This window comes from Callithrix jacchus, chromosome 22 (assembly GCF_049354715.1).
Source record: "Callithrix jacchus isolate 240 chromosome 22, calJac240_pri, whole genome shotgun sequence".
NCBI lineage: Eukaryota > Metazoa > Chordata > Mammalia > Primates > Cebidae > Callithrix > Callithrix jacchus.
In genome coordinates this window covers 45,211,286-45,232,522 of record NC_133523.1, presented here as the reverse complement: position 1 = coordinate 45,232,522, position 21,237 = coordinate 45,211,286, and the positions used below count along the sequence as shown (strand labels likewise).

Sequence of the window (21,237 nt, the reverse complement as noted above, 5' to 3'; positions counted from 1 at the left end):
TTCAAGAGCTATGAAACTCTACTGGTATAAAGAAAAGAGAACGGGAATTTGTTTTTTCTCTTTCTTTCTTTTCTTTTCTTTCTTTCTTTCTCCTTTCTTTCTTTCTTTTTCTTTCTTTCTTTCTCCTTCCTTCCTTCTTTCTTTCTTTTCTTTCTTTCATCTTTCTTCTTTTTTTTTGAGACAGGATCTTGCTCTGTCACCCAGGCTGGAGTGCAGTGGCACAATCATAGCTCACTGCAGCCTCTGCATCCTTGGCTCAAGTGATCCTCCCACCTCAGCCCCAATCCTTCAGCTTGGTCTACAGGCGCATACCACCACGCCCAGGTAATTTTTGTATTTTTAGTAGAGACGAGGTCTCACTGTGTTTCCCTGGCTGGTCTCGAACTCCTGGGGTCAAGCAATTCACCCATCTCAGCCTCGCCTCCCAAAGTGCTGGGATTATGGGCATGAGCCACTGTGTCCAACTGACTTATGTTTCTTAACTTTTAAAACGTGGACTATAACAACCCTCCACACACACACACACACACACACACAACACACACACACGGAGAAAAAGATAAATGTGACGATTAATATATTTGTGTAAAGCAAAATGCTCATGCACTCCCACTCATGCTAGAGAAATAGATCACTATACGTTTTTCAGAAAGTTGTCTTCCTAAGATGTGGCAATGGGCTTTATAGCTCTGAGAGTAGATAAGAGCAGAGAAATCAGCTAAATTACAAACTATTCTTTCTGGTATTACCTTTAAATTTTAATTTTTGTGGGTACATCATAGTTGTGTATATTTATGGGGTACATGAGATACTTTGATGTCACGCATGCAATGTGTGATAATCACATCATGGAAAATGGGAAAATCCATTCCCTAAATATTCATCCTTTGGATTATAAACAATCCAATTATACTCTTTTTAAAAAAATACAATTAAATTATTATTGAGTATATTCCCTCTGTTGTGCCATTGACTAGTTCTCATTCATTCTTTCTATTCTTTTTTGTACCCATTAACCATTCCCACTTCTCCTGTGACCCCCGCTACCCTTCCCAATTTCTGGTAACAATCCTTCTATTCTCTGTCTCCATGAGTTCAATTGTTCTGATTTTTAGCTCCCACAAATAAGTGAGAACATGCAAAGCTTGTCTTTGTGCCTGATCCATTTCACTCAACATAATGACCTCCAGTTCCATCCATGTTGTTGCAAATGACAGAGCCTCATTATTTTTCGTGGCAGAATAGTACTCCATTGTGTATACGTACCATATTTTTTGTTCATTCATTTGTTGACAGACACTTAGGTTACAAACTATTTTAATTTTCTCTCCAGAAAAACCCACATTCATGCAAAGAAATATGTGTGACACATGTATTCACTGTAGCATTTTTATTTTGCAGCCAGCAAAAGATCAGAAACAATTTTTTTTTTGGAGACAGAGTTTTGCTCTTGTTGTCCAGGCTGGAGTGCAATGGTGCAATCTCGGCTCACCACAACCTCTGCCTCCCAGGTTCAAGTGATTCTTCTGCTTCAGCCTCCCAAGTAGCTGGGATTACAGGCATGTGCCACCACACCCAGCTAATTTTGTGTTTTTAGTAAAGACAGGGTTTCTGCATGTTGATCAGGCTGGTCTCAAGCTCCCGACCTCAGGAGATCCTCCCGCCCCGACCTCCCATAGTGCTGGGATTATAGGCATGAGCCACAGCTCCCAGCCCATCAGAAAGAATTTTAATGTTCATTCATATGTGTCTGGTCAGATTAAATTTTGTTACATTTATTCAATAAAATACAATGCAAAAACTAAAAAGAAGGAGGAGCTTTTAGAATATGGAAACAGAAGGAACACTTTCTAACTAATGATAAATCCATGCTCATCCTGATAACCAAATCCATTTAAAGACATTACAAGAAAACCACACTACAGACCAATAACTCTCATGAACATAGATGCAAAAATTCTCAAGAACGTATTAGCAAATCAAGCACAAAAATGTCTAAACTATTATAATCTAATATGTAAAACAATGTATAAAAATTATTCATGCTAAGTTATGCAAATCGAATTCAAATTTCAAAAATCAATTAATGTAATCAATTACATCAACAGACTAACGAAAAAACCACAGTTATATCAATAGATGCAACAAAAGTACTTGACAAAATTCAACATCCATTCATAATTTTAAAATATGCTCAGTGACCTGGGAATAAAGACGAACATTCTCAATTTGACAAACAGGGTCTGCAAAAAAAATCCTGTAGCTAACATACTTAACAGCGGGAAACTTGAAGCTTTCCCACTAAGGCCAGAAACAAGGCAAGGGTGTCTTCTCTCATATTGGTTTTCAGCAATTTTTGCTAATTCAATTAGAAACAAACTGAAAAGGCATGCACATTGGAAAGGAAGAAAAAAATTTTTTTTTCCACAACTGACGTGATCATCTATTCAGAAAATCCAAGAGAATGGACAACAAACACTCCCAGAAGTAACAAGTGATTACAGCATGGTTGCAGGACACAAAAAAAGTCAATCACTTTCCTAGATACCAGCAGTGAGCAAACGGAATTTGAAATTAAAAACACCATACTAGGCCGGGCGCGGTGGCTCACGCCTATAATCCCAGCACTTTGGGAGGCCGAGGCGGGTGGATTACGAGGTCAAGAGATCGAGACCATCCTGGTCAACATGGTGAAACCCCGTCTCTACTAAAAATACAAAAATTAGCGGGGCATGGTGGTGCGCCCCTGTAATCCCACCTACTCGGGAGGCTGAGGCAGGAGAATTGCTTGAACCCAGGAGGTGGAAGTTGCGGTGAGCCGAGATCGTGCCATTGCACTCCAGCCTGGGTAACGATAGCGAAACTCCGCCTCAAAAAAACAAAACTAAACGCCATACTATTTATGTTATCTCCCTCAGAAATGAAATACTTAGTACAAATCTAACACATGATGTACAAGATCTAGATGAGAAAAGCTACAACACTCTGGTGAAAGAAATTAGAGAAGAACTGAAGAAATTGAGAGCTGTTCCACGTACAGGGCTAGGAAGATGCAAGATTGTCAAGATGTCAGTTTTCCTCCATTTGATCTTTGGATTCAGTGCAATCCCAATCAGAATTTCAGCCATTTATTTTGTGGATATAACAAACTGATTCTAAAGTTTACATGGAGAGGGAAGAGACCTGAATAGCCAACATAATATTGAACAGGAAGAGCAAAGTTGGAGGCCTGACACTACCTGATTTCAAGATGCTGTAAAGCTACAGTCATCAGGACAGGGCACTACTGGCAAAAGAACAGACAAATAGATCAGTGGAACTGAGTACAGAGCCCAGAAATAGACTCACATTAATACAGTCAAGTGATGTTTATCTAAGGAGCAAAGGCAATCCAATGGAGAAAAGATAGTCTTTCCAAGAAATGTCACCAGAATGACTAGACATCCATGTGCAAAACAGCACATTTAGAAACAGACCTTACCTGCTTCACTAAAATCAACTTAAAATGGCTCACGGACCTAAATTTAAAGACAAAACTATGAAACCCCTAGAAGATAACATAGGAGAAAATCTAGATGACGTTTGATTTGACAATGACTTTGTAACTACAAAACAAAAGGCATAATCCACGAAAGAAAGAATCAAGAAGGCAATTCTTACTAAAATTGAAAATTTCCAGCTGGGCATGTAATCCCAGCACTTTAGGAGGCTGAGGTGGAAGGATCACTTGAGCCCAGGAATTTGAGACCAGCTTGGGCAACAAAGTGAGACCCCCATCTCTACAGAAAATAAGTGATTAGCTGGGCATAATGGTGCACAACTGTAGTCCTAACTACTTGAGAGAATGAGTGTGGCGATCACTTGAGTACATGAGGTTGAGGCTGCTGTGAGCTGTGATGGTGCCACTGCACTCTGGTGTGGGTGACAGAGAGAGAGACTGTCTCAAAAAAAAAAATATGCTCTGTTGGACAGTCTTGCGAAAAACATATCAGATAAAGGACTATTATCCAAAATATGTAAAGAACTCTTAAAAGTCAACAATAAGAACACAGTAAGCCCGTTTTAAAAATGGGTCAAGTCTTTAACAGGTACCTCAACAAAGAAGATATACAGTTGCCAGGTTAACGTATGAGCGGGTGCTCCGCATCAGATATTTTCAGGGAAATGCAAGTTAAAACAGTAAGATACCACCCTACACCTATTAGAAATGGCCCAAATCCGGAATACTGACAAAACCAAATGCTGACAAAGACCGGGAACATCCTTATTCATTATTGGTGGGAATGCAAAATGGTACAGCCACCTTGGAAGAGAGTTTGGCAGTTTCCTATGCAGGTAAACGTATGCTTATGGTACAATCCAGCAGTCATGTTCTTTGGCATCATCAAAACAAGTTTTAGACTTCCGTCCACACAACAACCTGCGCATGGATGTGTAGAGCAGCTTTATTTATAATTGCCTAATTGGGAAGCACCCGAGGCGTTTTTCAGTAGGTGAATGGATAAATAAATGATGGTACATCCGGAAAGTGGGCATTATTCAATGCTGAAAGGGAATGAGCTCTCAGTCTATGAAAAGACATGGAGGAAACTTTAAATCAGAGATACCAATAGTAAAAGGCTACGTACTGCATGATTTGTACCATATGACATTCTGGAACAAGAAAAACTATGAAGACAAGGAAAATATCAGTGGTTTCCAGGGAATAGGGAGGAGGGAGCAGTGAATAGGCAGAGCACAGAGGATTTTTAGGGCAGTGAATTGAGTCTGTATGATACTGTAATGGTGAATAGGTGATATGGTGATACTGTAATGAAAAGGTCATTAGACTTTTGTCCAAACCCACCGTATCAGTCTGTTTTCATACTGCTATAAAGAACTGCCTGAGACTGGGTAATTTATAAAGGAAAGAGGTTTAATTGGCTCAGAGTTCAGCATGGCTGGGGAGGCCTCAGGAAACTTACAAGCATGTCAGAAGGCAAAGGGGAAGCAAGGTATCTTCTTCACAAGAGAGCAGGAAGACCTGTCCAGTGAAGGGGGAAGAGCCCCTTATAATGGTTATCAGATCTCATGAGAACTCACTCACTATTACAAGACCAACATGGGGAAATTGACCCCATGATTCAGTTACCTCCACTTACCTCCACCTGGTCTCTCCCTTGACACATGGGCATTATGGGGATTACAATTCAAGATGAGATCTGGGTGGGAACACAAAGCTTAACCATATCACCCACTGCATGGAAAACACCAAGAATGAACCCTAGGGTAAACTATGGGTTTTGGATAATAATGATGTATCTATGTAGGTTTATCAACTGTAAGAAATGTATTACTCTGATGGGGGATGTTGATAATGACCGAGGCTGTGAATGTGTGGGGGCAGTGGGTTTATGGGAAATCTCTGTATTTTCTTCCCAATTTGCTGTGAGTCTAAAATTGCCCTAAAAAATAAACTCTAGGCCAGGCACAGTGGCTCACACCTATATCCCAGGACTTCAGGAAGGCATGGCAGGAGGATTGCTTGAGCTCAGAAGTTTGAGAGCAGCCTGGGTGACTTGGTGAAACCCTGTCTCTACAAAAAATACAAAATTTAGCTGGGTATATTGGCACAGCCTGCAGTTTTGCTTCTCAGGAGGCTGAGGTGGGAGAACACCTAAGACCAGGAAGTCAAGGCTGCAATGAGCCGTGATTGGCCACTGGGCTCCAGCCTGAGTGACAGAGTTAAACCGTGTCTTAGTAAATAAATAAATAAACAAACAAACAAAAACTACTCAGTTAATAAAATAATGAGGCAGCTCCTATGTACTGATGTAATACTACTATTCCATCTTACTGCTTAGAATTTACTCACATCTAGCTGGAAGGATGACTGAGAAAGGAATATTTTAGCCGAATCAATGGCTGCCCACATTTGTTAGCAAAGTAGAGAAGGAAGACTATTTGGTGGTAGGCAGCTGGCAGTCTCCACAGGAGCTTACGCCTTTGGGTACTCAACATTTCTACACCCTTCTCCCCCAACAGAAAATGTGGTGTCGTCTTTCCCAATGGCACTATCCCCAGAGTTTTATTTTGGACTTTCAGATTCAAGCAAGTCTGGAAATATTTCTTGGGGGTGAATGTCCCATAAACACAAAAAATCCTCAGCTCCCGAAGACCCCAGTATACAAGTGTGCAATGGGAACTGAGAATCCACAAAGACAGCTTCCAGTGAAGCAGAGACAAATGGGGAGGATGCAGCAGGCCCTGTTCTACTGCAATTAGCCAAGGCCAGTGGGAAGCAAAGTAGGACTCTGTCCTGGCAGTGGAGAAAGGCTGTTCATTAGCCAGTCTAGGAGCCTTGGTTCTCCTGTCTAGAGGTCACAGACTCTGCTTGGCTCCTGGCTTTTCCTTCTTGCATTTTGTCCTTGTTCCTTATTTTCTATAGCCACAACGTTGTTGAGCATTAAAGAGTATACTATTCTTAGGGACTTGAAAGTATTTGTGAGTCAAGAATGCAAATGAACTAAGTAAACTGTTCTGCTTTGGAAATGCAAATACCTTTAGGGGAAACCGGAGGGAAAGGGAGAGGAAAATTGACAGTAAAAGCAGTGGAGTGAGGATGCTGAAAACAGGACTGCCTCATTTTCATGTAGACTTGTGTCTTTTGCCAATGCATCAGGACCGCATGTTCCATACCGTAGGACCATTTCTGAGTGGGTATTTCCTGAAAGCAAAGTAAAAGGCTGAGTACCTTTGTGGTTAATTTATTTCAAAACAAAGTCATGAGGAAACAGCCATGGTACCTTCTTTAAAGCAGAAGCTCAAAACCAGAAATTGATGAAAATGTAAGCCACATGGTGATTTCTAAATACTGTGTGCTTGAGGGTGTGTGTTTACTGGTCAAGGTCTGGTTCGTGAAATGAGGGTTGAAGATAATTTTGATTTGACATTAAAGGTTCTCACTTGACACCTAGGTGATACTACTGTTTATTCATTCAGTCATTCAATGAGCATTTAATAAATGCCTAGAACATATCAGACAGCATTTTACACATGGAGGATGGGGTGTGATCAGTGACCAATACAGACCAAAATCCCTGCCTTCACAGAGCTTGCATTTTGATTGTTTAAAAGAAAGCATACCCCCAAAGGCTGGGCTCCAGGATAGTGGCAATAACAAGAACAAAAATCAGGAAAAATAAATAAATAAACGAAAGCATATCAAGTTTCACACTGTTTTATAACCTTTGAACAGCTGTTATACTGCTTCATGCCAATGAGTTGGACGGTTGGAATGAAATGGTCAAATTCTTTGAAAATCACAGTTTACCAAAACTGACAAATATGAAAAAAAAAAAAACAACTAGAAGCGTCTAATCACTGTTAAACAAAACGAATCTGTTATTAAAAATCTTCCCAGAAAGAAAACACAAGACCAAGTTGGCTTCGCTGGTGAATTTTTCTGAATATTTAATAAGGGTATACCACCAGAAAATGCAGTCAGAGAAATCACTTCTCAGTTCCTTTTAACAGACTATTACAAGTTTAATGTCAAACTTAGTAAGGATAGTAGAAAAAAGTGAAATAACAGAGCCGTTTTTATGTAAACATAAACACAGAAATTCTAACCAACTCTTGTGAGATATAAATATTTGAAATACATCAGGACTAAGTGTGGTTTATTCCAGGAATTCAAGAGTACTTAATGAACATAATTTATAATTATTTACATAAAATAATAATATGATCATCTTAATATATGTAGAAAATGTATTTCATAAAATGCAACCTCTATTCATGATGTAAGAAAAAGAAACAGAAAACTCTTTGCAAACTAAAAATAGAAGAAAACTTCCATAGTTCGATTTTTAAAAATAGCTATGAAAAAACCTACAGCAAACATTTTACTTTATGGTATAAACGTTTTACTTTATACTTTCAAGTCTTTCCCTTATTATACGCTATCTTATCTGACTCTTACAAATCTCCATCATTCTTTCTCTTCTCATGTTTCCCATCTCCACTTACCCCAGGGTACAGGCAGAGGTCCAAAAACCAAAAAAAATACTAATATTATAGTAGACGGACTGTCTGTTTCTTAGCTCCAAATCAGGGACACAACAGCATTTTTCCTGAATAAATACTTGAGCTGCTCATCCTTCAGTGCCTCAATATGACTAAAGACTAGATGAAGCTGGAACTGGCATTAAGGTAGGATGAGACAGAACTCAAAAGATCCCTGACCCCGTCCTCACACTGTCTGTAACTCAACCTCTGAAGGAGGTGAAGCAGAATTGGTAGCCGTGTCAGTGGTTGGGGCTGAGTCCTCAGACAGCGCCCTCTCCAGACTGCTGGGTAGGGAGTGGATCAGTCTCTCTCGGAAGTCCTGACCCATGAAGACATAGAGCATGGGGTTGAGGCAGCTGTTGAAATAGGCCAGAGCACTCACTGGGTTATTCAGGACGGCAAGGATTTTGTACTTGCCAAAGAGCAACATCTCTTTGCGCCAGACTGTGCCCAGAAGGGCAACCAGTTGAAAAGGGAACCAACAGATGAAGAAAGAAGCCACCACAGCAGTGAGGACCCGTAAGGGACGGCTGGATTTAAGCATGCCCTTTTTATGCATCTTGGCTGCAATGAGCCCATAGCAGATGACAACAATGGACATGGGCATGCTAAAGCCGATAACAAACCGGATAATCCCTCTGGCTGTCAGCACGGTAATGGTTACCTTTATCTTCTCCTCAGGGGTTTCAGCCCAGGACGCAAGGCTGAAAGTACAGTATGTGTTCCCATTTGGAAGAGTTACTGTAGTCAAAAAGAGGAAAATTTGCAAGGTAAGGACTAGGGCAAGAATCCAAGGTCCCATGATCACCTTCATGGCCAGACTCACGGTGCGATGGTTCTGGGCCCAGACTGGATGCAGGACACAAATGCAGCGGTCCAGCGCAATGAAAGCAATCAAGAAGACACTCCCAAAGAGGTTGATGTCCACCACGATGTAAATTAACTTACATAGGAACCAGCCAAAAGGCCATTTTCCTTCCATGGCCATGGAGACAATCAGGAATGGTAGCGTGGCAGTGAAAGAAAAGTCAGCCAGGGCCAGGTTCAGGTAACAGATGGTGGTGACTGTGCGTGTCATCCGGAATCCAGCCACCCAGATCACAAGCCCATTGCCCAGGACACCGAGGACAAAGGTGACCCCAGCCACCACCAATGGGAGGATCCGCAGAACAGCGTAGCCAGGAGACTCATAGGAAACTTCTTCACTTCCGTTCAGAGGAGTAGAGAAGTTGGTTTCCATCTTGCCGGCACCTGAAACATTCCAACAATGGCCATTTCTGAGCTGTGGAACCATCTTACAGCATCTGTATTCATAGCTCACATCAACTTTCACTAAAGCACACACTCCTACCAGGAGACCCACTCTATCTACTAAGCCTTGCTGACAATGGTGCTATAGAATTGGCATTCTCTTGGATGTTTCTTTGGGAAGGGATAGTCCTCCATAGTCCCATCATTATCAATATGCATTTCACTTATCAGGCTGATCACTTCACCAAGAGGATTACAAGGCTCTGTCCACTAGCAGAAGTACTGAACTTACATTGTGTGGACAGTGGAGAATTAAGCAGAGGCAGCTTCAGCATTGGGAGAAAGGCACCAGACTCAGCCAGAAGGTTCACATCTGCGTCCCCCATCACTCAATGCAAACATGCTGGCAAGCTCTGCAACATATCTTTCAGCCCCAGGTTCTTCCGGTCCTCCTGCCCCTCACCTGTGAGAACCCTTGATCTATTGTTTGGCTAGTACTCAGGATAAAAGTTTGAGGGTTTGGCTTGAGGTTACTGCTGAAGAGGATTTCGAGCAGTCCCGGAATATGTAGTAGTATGGTACATCCTGAGGACTCTGAACTAGAGGAAGTCAGCAAAGAGGGTCCCATCTCTGCTGTCTACCGCCTGCTCTTCCCTGTCCCCACTTGATGTGGAGCTCTTCTCTGGAATGCAAATAATTAGTACCCGTTTGTATAGCTTTGGTGTCTGTGGGATCAAAGACTATGAGAATAATAAGTTGTGTTAACACTTGTGAAGTTCTTATTAGGGAATATGCATTATGTTAATCACTACATATGGGACCCAGCTTGGCCTGTGAAATAGCTCTGTAATATTCGTTACTTCTGGTTTGCATCAGAATAAATTGATGCTTAGGGTAACTGTGAAATGTGTTGAAGGTCACTTAGGTAGTAGATAAGAGATTACGGGCTTCAGTTCAGCTTGGCCTGACTGCAGAACCCTTACTTCTGACAGATATTGCTGGTTGCCCACCCAGCAACTGTTCCCCATTCTTCTCTGCTCAAAAACTGGCACTTGTGTTTAGTTAGTCACCCCGCAGAGAAGGTGTCCTTTCTCTGTGTTGGGAGTAAATCTTGACTAGTCTAATTAGCACTAACTGGAATCCTTTTTACTTTGCAAGGGATTGATTTAGCAGCGGACACGTCACTAAATTGTGGACAATAACGTTGTAAGAATACAACCTGCAGAGCTTCTCAGATCTCGTTTCTTTTTCTTTCTTTCTTTCTTTATTATTATTTTTTGAGACGGAGTTTTGCTCTTTTTACCCAGGCTGGAGTGCAATGGCGCGATCTCGGCTCACTGCAACCTCCGCCTACCGGGTTCAGGCAATTCTCCTGCCTCAGCCTCCTGAGTAGCTGGGATTACAGGCAGGTGCCACCGTGCCCAGCTAATTTTTTGTATTTTTAGTAGAGAAGGGGTTTCACCATGTTGACCAGGATGGTCTCGATCTCCTGACCTCGTGATCCACCCGCCTCGGCCTCCCAAAGTGCTGGGATTACAGGCGTGAGCCACCGTGCCTGGCCTTCGTTTCTTTTTCTTTTAAGAACAAAAAGCCTGTAGTCCCAACTACTCGGGAGGCTGAGGCAGGAGAATTGCTTGAACCTGGGAGGTGGAGGTTGCAGTGAGCCGAGATTGTGCCATTGCACTCCAGCCTGGCGCCTGGCAACAGAGAGAGACTCTGTCTCAAAAAAAAAAAAAAGAACAAAAATCCAAAAAATGTAGTCCCTGCCTCTGCTCTGGGTCACATCTGTAATTTTTGTTCGCATTCAACACAAAGTTCCTCTCCACTTGAGCACATTTTCTGAGGCTGTGGTATGTGAACTTTACCGGAGACATCCAGGCTGCCTGTTAACATTGTATTCATTATTCTTAGCAAACTAATGCAGGAATAGAAAACCAAATACCACGTGTTCTTACTTACGAGTGGGAGGTAAATGATGAGAACACATGGACACAGAGGGGAACACCAGAAGGTGGGGAGTGGGAGGAGGGAGAGGATCGGGAAAGATAGCTGGCGAATATTAGGCTTAATACCTCGGTGATGAAATAATCTGTACAATAAACCACCAGGATACAAGTTTACTTATATAACAAACCTGCACATATACCCCTGAACTTATAATAAAAATGAAAAAATATCATATATTCTTAAATCCCACTGTAGAATCTGTGTAAAAGTCAGGATGATTTGTTAGGGCCATGAGAGTCTGAGAGTCATCTCAGACTGGGCTATTCAGCGTCTTTAAGAGAAGCAGCCATCACACTGGGGGGAGTTCACGGCCCAGGGACTTCCGTAGTTTTTTCTGCGCCATGCCCAGCCAGTCAGTGGAGGCAGCAAGATTTGCAAACCAGGAAGAACAACTCCAGAGCCACTGCCTTTGTATACTGAAGTCCTGCCTTTGAAAGGGGTTCCCCCAAGATTACTAGGATAGGGCCATGCCCCAGTATGATGATTTTTAGCCCCCCCTGCCTTTTTTTTTTTTTTAAACAGAGTCTCGCTCTGTCACCCAGGCTGGAGTGCAGTGGTGCAATCTTGGCTCACTGAAACCTCTGCCTCCCGGGTTTAAGGGATTCTCCTGCCTCAGCCTCCTGAGTAGCTGAGATTACAGGTGCGTGCCACCACACCCAGCTAATTTTTGTGTTTTTAGTAGAAACGGGGTTTCACCATGTTGGTCAGGCTGGTCTCGAACTCCTGACCTCGTGATCCGCCTGCCTTGGCCTCTCGAAGTGCTGGGATTACAGGGATGAGCCACCGTGTCCAGCCAACCCTCTTTCTTTTCCTCATTTCTTCTTTTTCTTCCTGCTGTTACCAGTCACTTTCACTGAGGTCTTCCGTGGGACGTTGTTTAATGTGTGACTCAGGGTTTCTCAACCTTGGCACCATTGACATTTGGGGTGGGTAATTCTTTGCTGTGGGGGACTGTTCTCTACAGAGTAAGATGTTTAGCAGCAGCCCTGGCCTCTGTCCGCAGATACCTGTAGCAACTCCCTCTTCAGGAATGACGATCCACAGGTTCCATAAACGTTGTCAAAGGTCCCCTCAGAGGCAAAATAACCCTCGACTGAGAGTCACTGCTATAAAGAAGACTGGGCTCTGGAGTCAGCCAGATCCCTATTCTAACCTCATCTATGATGTCTCTTCACTGTGAGTTCCTGCTCAGTGATCACTGTTTGAGCCTCAGTTTTCGGCTCTGCAGAAAGAGGACCGTTTTATGTTGAAGTCTAACTTTCGGGTGAGGGTTAAGTGAGGATAGACATGGAAATGTTTTAGCCTAGACTGAGTAAGTCTGCGACAAACGGGAATGCTTGGCCCTCACCAGGTTGTGTGCTGTGTTATGGGGCTTAATCCATCATGAAGCTCAAGTCAGGACAAGAACGATGCTCATAGCAATAGTGGCTTCTACTTATGAAAGTTATCCACACGCCAAGAGCTTCCCCTTAACCCTCACAGCTCCTCTCACAGGGTCTGTGGGTGGGCTGTGTTAATAAGCATAAGCACTGAGCACACCCTGAGACGTGGTGAATATTGACTAATCTTAGCGATGTTAGGTTGGTGCAAAGGTAACTGCGGTTTTTACCATTGAAAATAATAGCAAAAACTGCAATTACTTTTGCACCAACCTAGTAATTATTATAACCATTGTACAGACGAGGAAGTTAAGACTTAGACTGGCTACATTAATTGTTCAGCGTTCCCAGGGAGAAAGAAGTAGGGCTGGAATTGGAGCTCACCCAGATTGAGTACAACAGAATTGTGCTGTTAACCCTCTCCCACCCCACTGTCCCTCAACAGACTCAGATTTTCTCTACCCACCCTCTGAACATTCTACAAGGCACTTAGAAGACATGATTTATCCATAATCTCAAATTCATTTTAAAATGTTGATACAGGCCAGGCACAGTGACTCATGTCCGTAATCCCAGCACTTTGGGAGGCCAAGACAGCTGGATCACTTGAGGCCAGGAGTTGGGGACCAGCCTGGCCAACATGATAAAACCCCATCTCTACTAAAAATACAAAAATTAGCTGGGCACGGTGGTGGGTGCCTGTAATCCCAGCTACTCAGGAGGCTGAGGCAGGAGAACTGCTTGAGTCTAGGAGGCAGAGGTTGCAGTGAGCTGAGATTCTGCCACTGCACTCCAGCCTGGGTAAAAGTGTGAAACTCCATTTCAAAAAAAAATTGATACAACAAGAAAGGATGATTGTGCAATGACCGGTGGGGTCAGGTTAACAAGGCAAAAGTTGCAAAGTGTTGGGTCCACCCTAGTTGTAATGTGAGGAGAACTGCGAACCACAGATGACACCTGCACCGATTATGAGGGCTGCTATTTGGTGAGTCCTCGATATGTGCCAGGTACTACATATTTTATCATCTCTTATTACAACATCCTTGCTTTGGGAAAAGTGCCATCCTTGCGTAACAGGTGGGAAAGTACACCTCAGAGAGGGGAAATGACTTGCTCAATGTCACAGTTATCGAGAGTTGCAACTGAATTCATGACCACAGATTTCAAATGAGAACTCAGCAGTTCCTCATTAAGTTACTCAACTTCTTCACGCACTTGCTATCCCACACCTTAATGATTTCAGCCCTGCTTTCTCCAAACAGTACCTTGTTTGATCTGTTTTTCCCACTCTCAGCAGATGCCCTTGACTGACATAATAATGAGAAAATTGTAACAACTAGATGTGAAATTCTCAGCCTTTCCTCCCCAACCCTCAGTCTACCCGCCCCTGTCACTGTGAATAAAGACTTCTTATTCTTTCTTTTTAACCACAAAGCTGAGGGATTTATTTCAAAAGTTTAATCCATAGCTACTGTAATATAAAGGTATGCGTGATTATCAAAGGTGCCCAAATATTTCACAGTTCTCACTTCTGTGAAATATTTGGGCACCTTTGATAATCACGCATACCTTTATATAATCACCGGCCAAACCCTGAAGATCTTATCATGCCTATTGATAAAAATGATATTCTTTAAAACCTCATTTTTTTTCATGTGGAATAGGAGAGCTTATATAGATGGAAGAGACCATTATAGGATCATCTATGTGTGAGAAAACTCATTTAGCAAGAGGGTTTATAATTTGCCACCACTGTGCCCATTTATTCTAGGGTTTCACAAAGCCAGCAGGGACAGAATTGCGACAGGGATCAATAACAAATCCATTCAAGCCGAGAGAGAGGAATTACTAACCTTTAGAAACTGTCTTCATACCTCCTTCTCAGTAATGCCCTCAAGAGTTAGAAGGCTGCTTCAGAGACACTCTCGACCCAGGCAGCGTCACCATTTTTAAACTATAAATATTGCATTACCAAAATACCAGCATAAATCCCTAGGACTCGCTATTCAACATATGTTCAGCATACTTCCTTGCTCCTATACATTTTGAACTATGTCAACTTTTATGGAATTGTGCTGTGAACACAGACAATCACAGTTTAACTGGTTAACGAATGTGAAATTGGAAGAGGAAAGACAGAAAGACTTCTTCCTCTTTCCAATACTTTCCCTCCCTACATTGGCTCAGGATGCCCTCTCACCTTCCCACTAACTTTCGTCCTGCATTTGTCCTTCCGTTTTCTGCCAAAAACAAACCCTTAAGATTTTATTTCTGCTAGATCATTCTCACTATTACGTAAGTGTTATCATATCCCCTCCCTTTATTTATTTATTTATTTATTGAGACGGAGTTTCACTCTCGTTACCCAGGCTGGAGTGCAATGGCGCGATCTCGGCTCACCCCAACCTCCGCCTCCTGAGTTCAGGCAATTCTCCTGCCTCAGCCTCCCGAGTAGCTGGGATTACAGGCATGCGCCACCAGGCCCAGCTAATTTTTGTATTTTTAGTAGAGATGGGGTTTCACCTTGTTGACCGGGATGGTCTCGATCTCTTGACCTCGTGATCCACCTGCCTTGGCCTCCCAAAGTGCTGGGATTACAGGCGTGAGCCACTGCGCCCGGCCGCATCCCCTCCCTTTAAAAAGAAGCCATCCTTGGCCAGGGATGGTGGCTCATGCCTGTAATCCCAACACTTAGGGAGGCTAAGGCGAATGGATCACTTGAGGCCAAGAGTTTGAGACCAGCCTGACCAACATGGTGAAACCCCGTCTCTACTAAAAATACAAAAATCAGCTGGGCGTGGTAGCATGTGCCTGTAATTCCAGCTACCCGGGAGGCTGAGGCAGGGAGACCTCTTGAACCTTGGGAGGCAGAGGTTGCAATGAACTGAGATCTCACCACTGACTCCAGCCTGTGACAGAGACTCTGTCTCGAAAACAAACAAACAACAACACAACAAACAAAAAACCCAAGCAACAACAACAACGAAAACCAAAAAAACCCCTTAGACTGTATTCCTTTCCGGCGTTAACCCTACTTCTCCTAAGAGAATTCTTTCTGTGAAAAGAATTTACGGGCAGATTTTGGAAGGAGTTGTCTGTATTTGTTCCCTTTGATTCCTCGCCTCATCTTTTCTCCTGAATCCAGTCCGTATTGACTCCAGTCCTTAGCACCTACCTGGTCCATTTTCTTGAGAATGCTTATGATCTCAAGGCTGCCAATCCAGTGGGTGCAAATACATATTGGTCCTTATCTCAGTGCCTTAGTGATGTAGGACCCATTGGATCTCTTCTTTCTCCGTAAATCACACTTTTTCCTGTGCCATGAGATGAAACATGTGCACACACACACTTTCACTTGCCTTTAGAGTTCAATTGACCCCTTCTTTTCAGTCCCCTTTGCTAGTATTTTCTGCTCTCAATGTGACTCTAAATTTCGGAGAGTCCCACAGCTTTACTTGTTCCCCACCAGTCTTATCTCTATGTAGTCTTTCCATAGGTGATGTTATCCAGTCTCAGGTCTTAAAATGCCATGCTGTCTTCTCATCTAAATTACCAGCCTCGGCCTTACCCTGGTGCCCCAGTCTGATGTCACCTCTTCCCATGGGAGTCCCATAGACACTCCGGACCTAATGTGGCTCAACCAGATGGTTGATTGTCTCATCCTCCCAAACCTGCCACTCTTCCAATATTTTGTGTCTATTTGAGTTTAAACATTCGGTTGTTAAAGCTTCCAATCTAGAACTTGCCTTTCATTTCCCTTTCTCTCACCGCAATCCCATCCACGTCCCATTTATTCCATCTGCAGAACCTGCTGAGTGCACAGCCAGAGCCATCTCCATCTCCACCACCCGTGTCCACGGTCCTACCAGGCGTGCATGTTTGCACCAACCTTGCAAATAGCTTGTTCCTGGTCCTGCTTTCTCCTGCCCTTCAATCCAATCTCCAGAAGAAAACCAAAGGAGCTTTTAAAAGGTCTAATAAGATGGTGATGCTATTTTATTTTATTTTATTTTTGAGACAGAGTTTCGCTCTTGTTACCCAGGCTGGAGTGCAATGGCGTGATCTCGGCTCACCGCAACCTCCGCCTTCTGGGTTCAAGCAATTCTCCTGCCTCAGCCTCCTGAGTAGCTGGGATGACAGGCACGCGCCACCACGCCCAGCTAATTTTTGTATTTTTAGTAGAGACGGGGTTTCACCTCATTGACCAGGATGGTCTCGATCTCTTGACCTCGTGATCCACCCGCCTCGGCCTCCCAAAGTGCTGGGATTACAGGCGTGAGCCACCGCGCCCAGCCGCTATTTTATTTTTGAGACGGAGTCTCGCTCTGTCACCCAGACTGGAGTGCAATGGCGTGATCTCGGCTCACTGCAACCTCTGCCTGCCAAGTTCAAGTGATTCTCCTGCCTCAGCCTCCCCAGTAGCTGGGAACAGGCACGCGCCACCATGCTCAACTAATCTTTGTATCTTTAGTAGAGACAGGGTTTCACCATGTTGCCCAGGATGGTCTTGATCTCTTGACCTCGTGATATGCCCGTCTCGGCCTCCAAAAGTGCTGGGATTACAGGCATGAGCCATAGCGCCGGGCCGGTGATGTTATCTTTAACCCCCTTCCAATGGCTCACAGACTTCCAACTTATCCGTATCTTACGCTCCCTGAAGCACCCCTGGATCTACCCTGCGCGTCCCTCAGACCTCCTCTTGGCACTCTCAGCGGACACTGTGCTCCACCCACAGCGGGCTCTCATTCTGGGAACATGCTCGTCGTCATCTCAGGGCTTCTGCCGTCTCTGTTCCTTCTGCCTACCGTGCTCATCCTCTGAAGCTTCCCATACCTGGCTCCTGCACATGTTTGCTTGTTTATTTATTTATTTACCTTTGAGGTGGAGTTTCACTCTTCTCGCCCAGGCTGGAGTGCGAACCTTGGCTAACTGCAACCTCCGCCTGTCTTTTTCCCTCAGCCTCCTGAGCAGCTGGGATCACAGGATTCCACCACTACGCCCAGCTAATTGTTTTTTGTATTTTTAGTAGAGATGTGGTAATGCAGTCCCTAAATGCCACACATGTGATTCACAACTTTCTAGTCACCGTGTTAAAAAAATAAAATCACTGGGAGAGATTAATTGTAATAATATATTTGATTAAACCCCGCAAATCAAAAAGAATATCACTGGAACATGTAACCAACATAAACGTTGTCAATGAAATAAGTTGTATTGTTTTTATCATACCAATGATTAAACTACACTAAGTAGCCAAGTGCGGTGGCTCACACCTGTAATCCCAGCCCTTTGGGAGGCCAAGGTGGGCGGATCACAAAGTCAGGAGATTGAGACCACCCTGGCTAACACTGAAACCCCGTCTCTACTAAAAATACAAAAAATTAGCCGGGCGTGGTGGTGCACGCCTGTAGGCCTAGCTACTTGAGAGGCTGAGGCAGGAGAATCGCTTGAACCCAGGAAGGGGAGGTTGCAGTGAGCTGAGGTCGCACCACTGCACTCCAGCCTGGGCGGCAGAGTGAGATGCTGTCTCAAAAACAAAACAAAACAGAACAAAAAACTACACTAAGTGTATTTTACACTTAAGCACATTTCAGATCAAGATAGAAACACGAGAGCTCAAAAGCCGCATGTGGCAAGTGGATCCTCCGTCACAGCACTACTCCGGAATTGAGGAGGCCTCTGTCGTGGAGCAGGCGTTCCAACGATACATTTTAAATTGTCAGACCCCAACTTACCAGCAGCTAAGCTCCTTTTCCTGTTTCTGTTTTTTGGCTTCCTGTGGAGCAACACAGGCTCCAAGGGCTTTTGCCGAGACTTTATTGACGGACAGGGGGAGGGACGATGGAGCTAGAGCCAATCCCCTAACCGAAGCTCAGGATGTCTTACAATTTTCAGAAGACCTCTTGATATGCCCGTCTCAGCCTCCAAAAGTGCTGAGATTACAGGCATGAGCCATAGCGCCCGGCCGGTGATGTTATCTTTAACCCCTTCCAATGGCTCACAGACTTCCAACTTACCTTATGCTCCCCGAAGCACCCCTGGATCTACCCTGCACGTCCCTCAGACCTCTTGGCACTCTCAGCGGACACTGTGCTCCACCCACAGCGGGCTGTCATTCCGGGAACATGCTCGTCGTCATCTCAGGGCTTCTGCCGTCTCTGTTCCTTCTGCCTACCGTGCTCATCCTCTGAAGCTTCCCACATTTGGCTCCTGCACGTGTTTGTTTGTTTATTTATTACAACACATCTTGGATATGTTGTCAGCAGACTCTTAGAAATGGCTGTGTCTGATTCCTTCACCTCTAGCCTTCTGTGGGAGACTGGAGTTCATGCTTGCACATTTCAAAGCCAGGAATCTGAATGTCCAGCCCTTTCTTCTTCAGAGTTTCATGAAAACGAAAGAAACAGTTACTGCCGAGAAGAGTTACAGCCACACAATCAAGAACAAATACGGTTAAGTAAAACTCGACTCTGTATTTCTGCAATCCTTCTGATGCCTGGGTCTTTCCCACATCAAGCAATTCTCCAGTTCTCTGGGGTCACCACTGGGTATCTCACAGTTCAATTCAGTTCTGACAGTCTCTACTTGGAGTTAGTGTCAGATTCCACAAGTTAAAGGGCTCACTCTCACAAGACTGTCCTCACTTTGGACACCAAACCAAGTCCCAGATGGCCACCTGTACTTCTGACTGACTGGGCATAAATCGGGGTTGGGGGAATGTTTATAACCCCTTCTTCTATTTTGATAATTTGTTAGAATGGCTTAAGAAGGCACATTACTGGCCAGGCGCTGTGGCTCACGCCTGTAATCCCAGCTACCTGGGAGGCTGAGGCAGTAGAATCACTTGAACCTGCAAGGCAGAGGTTACAGTGAGCCAAGATCATGCCACTACACTCCAGCCTGGGTGACAGAGCAAGACTCCATCTCAATCTCAAAAAAAAAAAAAAAAAAAGGAAAAGGAAAGAAGAAGGCACATTACCTACATTTACTAGTTTGTTATGAAGGATACCACTGAAAACCAGTCCAATGGAAGAGCTGCATAGTGCAGGTAGATAGCGAGGGAAGGGGTGTGGTGATGCATGGGGCTTCCGCACTTGCCAGAGAACCAGCCTCCTGGCATGTCTAAGTGTTCACCAACATGGAAGCCCATCAAATCTCATTGATCAAGACTTTTTACAGAGTTCAGTTTCCGTCTCTACCTTCTCTTCTGGGATGCTGGTGGGTGGGGCTGAAAGCGCCAACCTTCTAATCACTTGGCCTTTCTGTTGGTCAGCCCCATCCTAAGGCCATATGGATGGCCCCACGTTAAGTCATCTCATTGGCATATACTCAGCTCTGATCAAAAAGTGCTCTTGGCCAGGCCCGGTGGCTCATGCCTGTAATCCCAGCACTTTGGGAGTCTGAGGAGGACAGATCACGAGGTCAGGAGTTTGAGACCGGCCTGGCCAACATGGTAAAACTCCATCTCTACCAAAAATACAAAAAAACTAGCCAGGCGTGGTGGCACGTGCCTGTAGTCCCAGCTATTCGGGAGGCTGAGGCAGGAGAATTGCTTGAACCCAGGAGGTGGAGGTTGCAGTGAGCCGAGTTCACACCACTGCACTCCAGCCTGGGCACTAGAAGGAGACTCTATCTCAAAAAAAAAGAAGGGCTCTTTATGAATAACCAAAGACACTCTTATACTCAGGAAATTCCAAGGGTTTAGGAACCTTGTGCCAGGAACCAAGGACAAGACCAAATATAGTCATTATTATAGCAAAATGGTGCTAAAAGAAACAGTAACTAGGAGCAGGGAGAGAGGTGAATGAGAGACACCCTTCACCCCACGCCATCACCAAGATTAACCCCCTAAAATTCTGCTCCTAGAGAGGTAATTTGTGGGACATCATCTAAGAAGTTAGGCCCTTTCTGAGGTTTTCAGTACCATCAGAGTGGCCCAGAAAATTGCTCAAACCCAAGGGATATAAAGAGGAAGAAAGATGGAGAGCCAGAAAAGCAAGTCGAAGAGGAAGAGATAAGTAATTTTCTCTTTTCACCTAAATTGCTAGGTAGGATGTTTTCAGTGATAAGTTTAGTTCATGAAGACCTTTATTATAAAAAATATTTTTGGAAAGAGGTAGATTCTGAGTCTGAATAAGAATTGGGTTTCAGTTCTAGGCAGGGACTGTACCAAGTGCCTACAGGCAGCCTCTCCAGCATGGCGGCCTCAGGGGAATCAGAGTCCCTGCACAATGGCTGCCTTCTTTCAGAATACGGATCTCAGGAGAACCGGAAGGTGCTTCATAGCATTTTTTGACCTAGCCTTGAAAGCTATGTGGTGTCATTTCTACCACATTCTTTGATCAGAGTAGTTCCAATCCTAGCCAGGTTCCAGATGAGAGGGGATATAAAATATTACACAAACATTTATAAAGTACAAATGGGCATATCACACTTCTGATTAAAGATCTTTGGCCAGGCCTGGTGGCTCACGCCTGTAATCCCAGCATTTTGGGAGGCTGAGGTGGCTGGATCATGAGATCAAGACCATCGTGGCTAACATGGTGAAACC

General features: G+C 44.0%; 2 protein-coding genes across 8 annotated transcripts in view; one reads left to right on the top strand and one right to left on the bottom strand.

Annotated features, from left to right (window-relative positions):
• The window catches only part of ZNF577 (zinc finger protein 577), a 109,032-nt gene that overhangs the window by 67,458 nt on the left and 20,337 nt on the right, over positions 1-21,237 (top strand). The window contains exon 6 of one of the 6 annotated variants that reach the window (XM_078361255.1): positions 16,492-19,664. The exons of the other annotated variants lie outside the window; for them this stretch is intronic. Coding sequence (XP_078217381.1) covers positions 16,492-16,586 — 95 coding nt within the window. The 3' untranslated portion in view covers positions 16,587-19,664. Of the gene's footprint in view, positions 1-16,491; positions 19,665-21,237 lie in introns of those variants that run through there. 6 annotated transcript variants of the gene reach the window in all.
• Positions 6,954-18,875, bottom strand: FPR2 (formyl peptide receptor 2). 2 transcript variants are annotated; one of them, XM_008988528.5, is made up of 2 exons: positions 18,704-18,875; positions 6,954-9,300 (listed from the first exon to the last, which is right to left on the bottom strand). In XM_008988528.5, exon 2 carries the CDS (start codon positions 9,287-9,289, stop codon positions 8,234-8,236), a length of 1,056 nt encoding a protein of 351 aa, XP_008986776.3. In that variant the 5' UTR covers positions 9,290-9,300; positions 18,704-18,875; the 3' UTR covers positions 6,954-8,233. The 2 variants fall into 2 exon arrangements, with proteins under 2 accessions (XP_008986776.3, XP_008986775.3); XM_008988527.5 differs by lacking the exon at positions 18,704-18,875 and adding an exon at positions 18,422-18,476.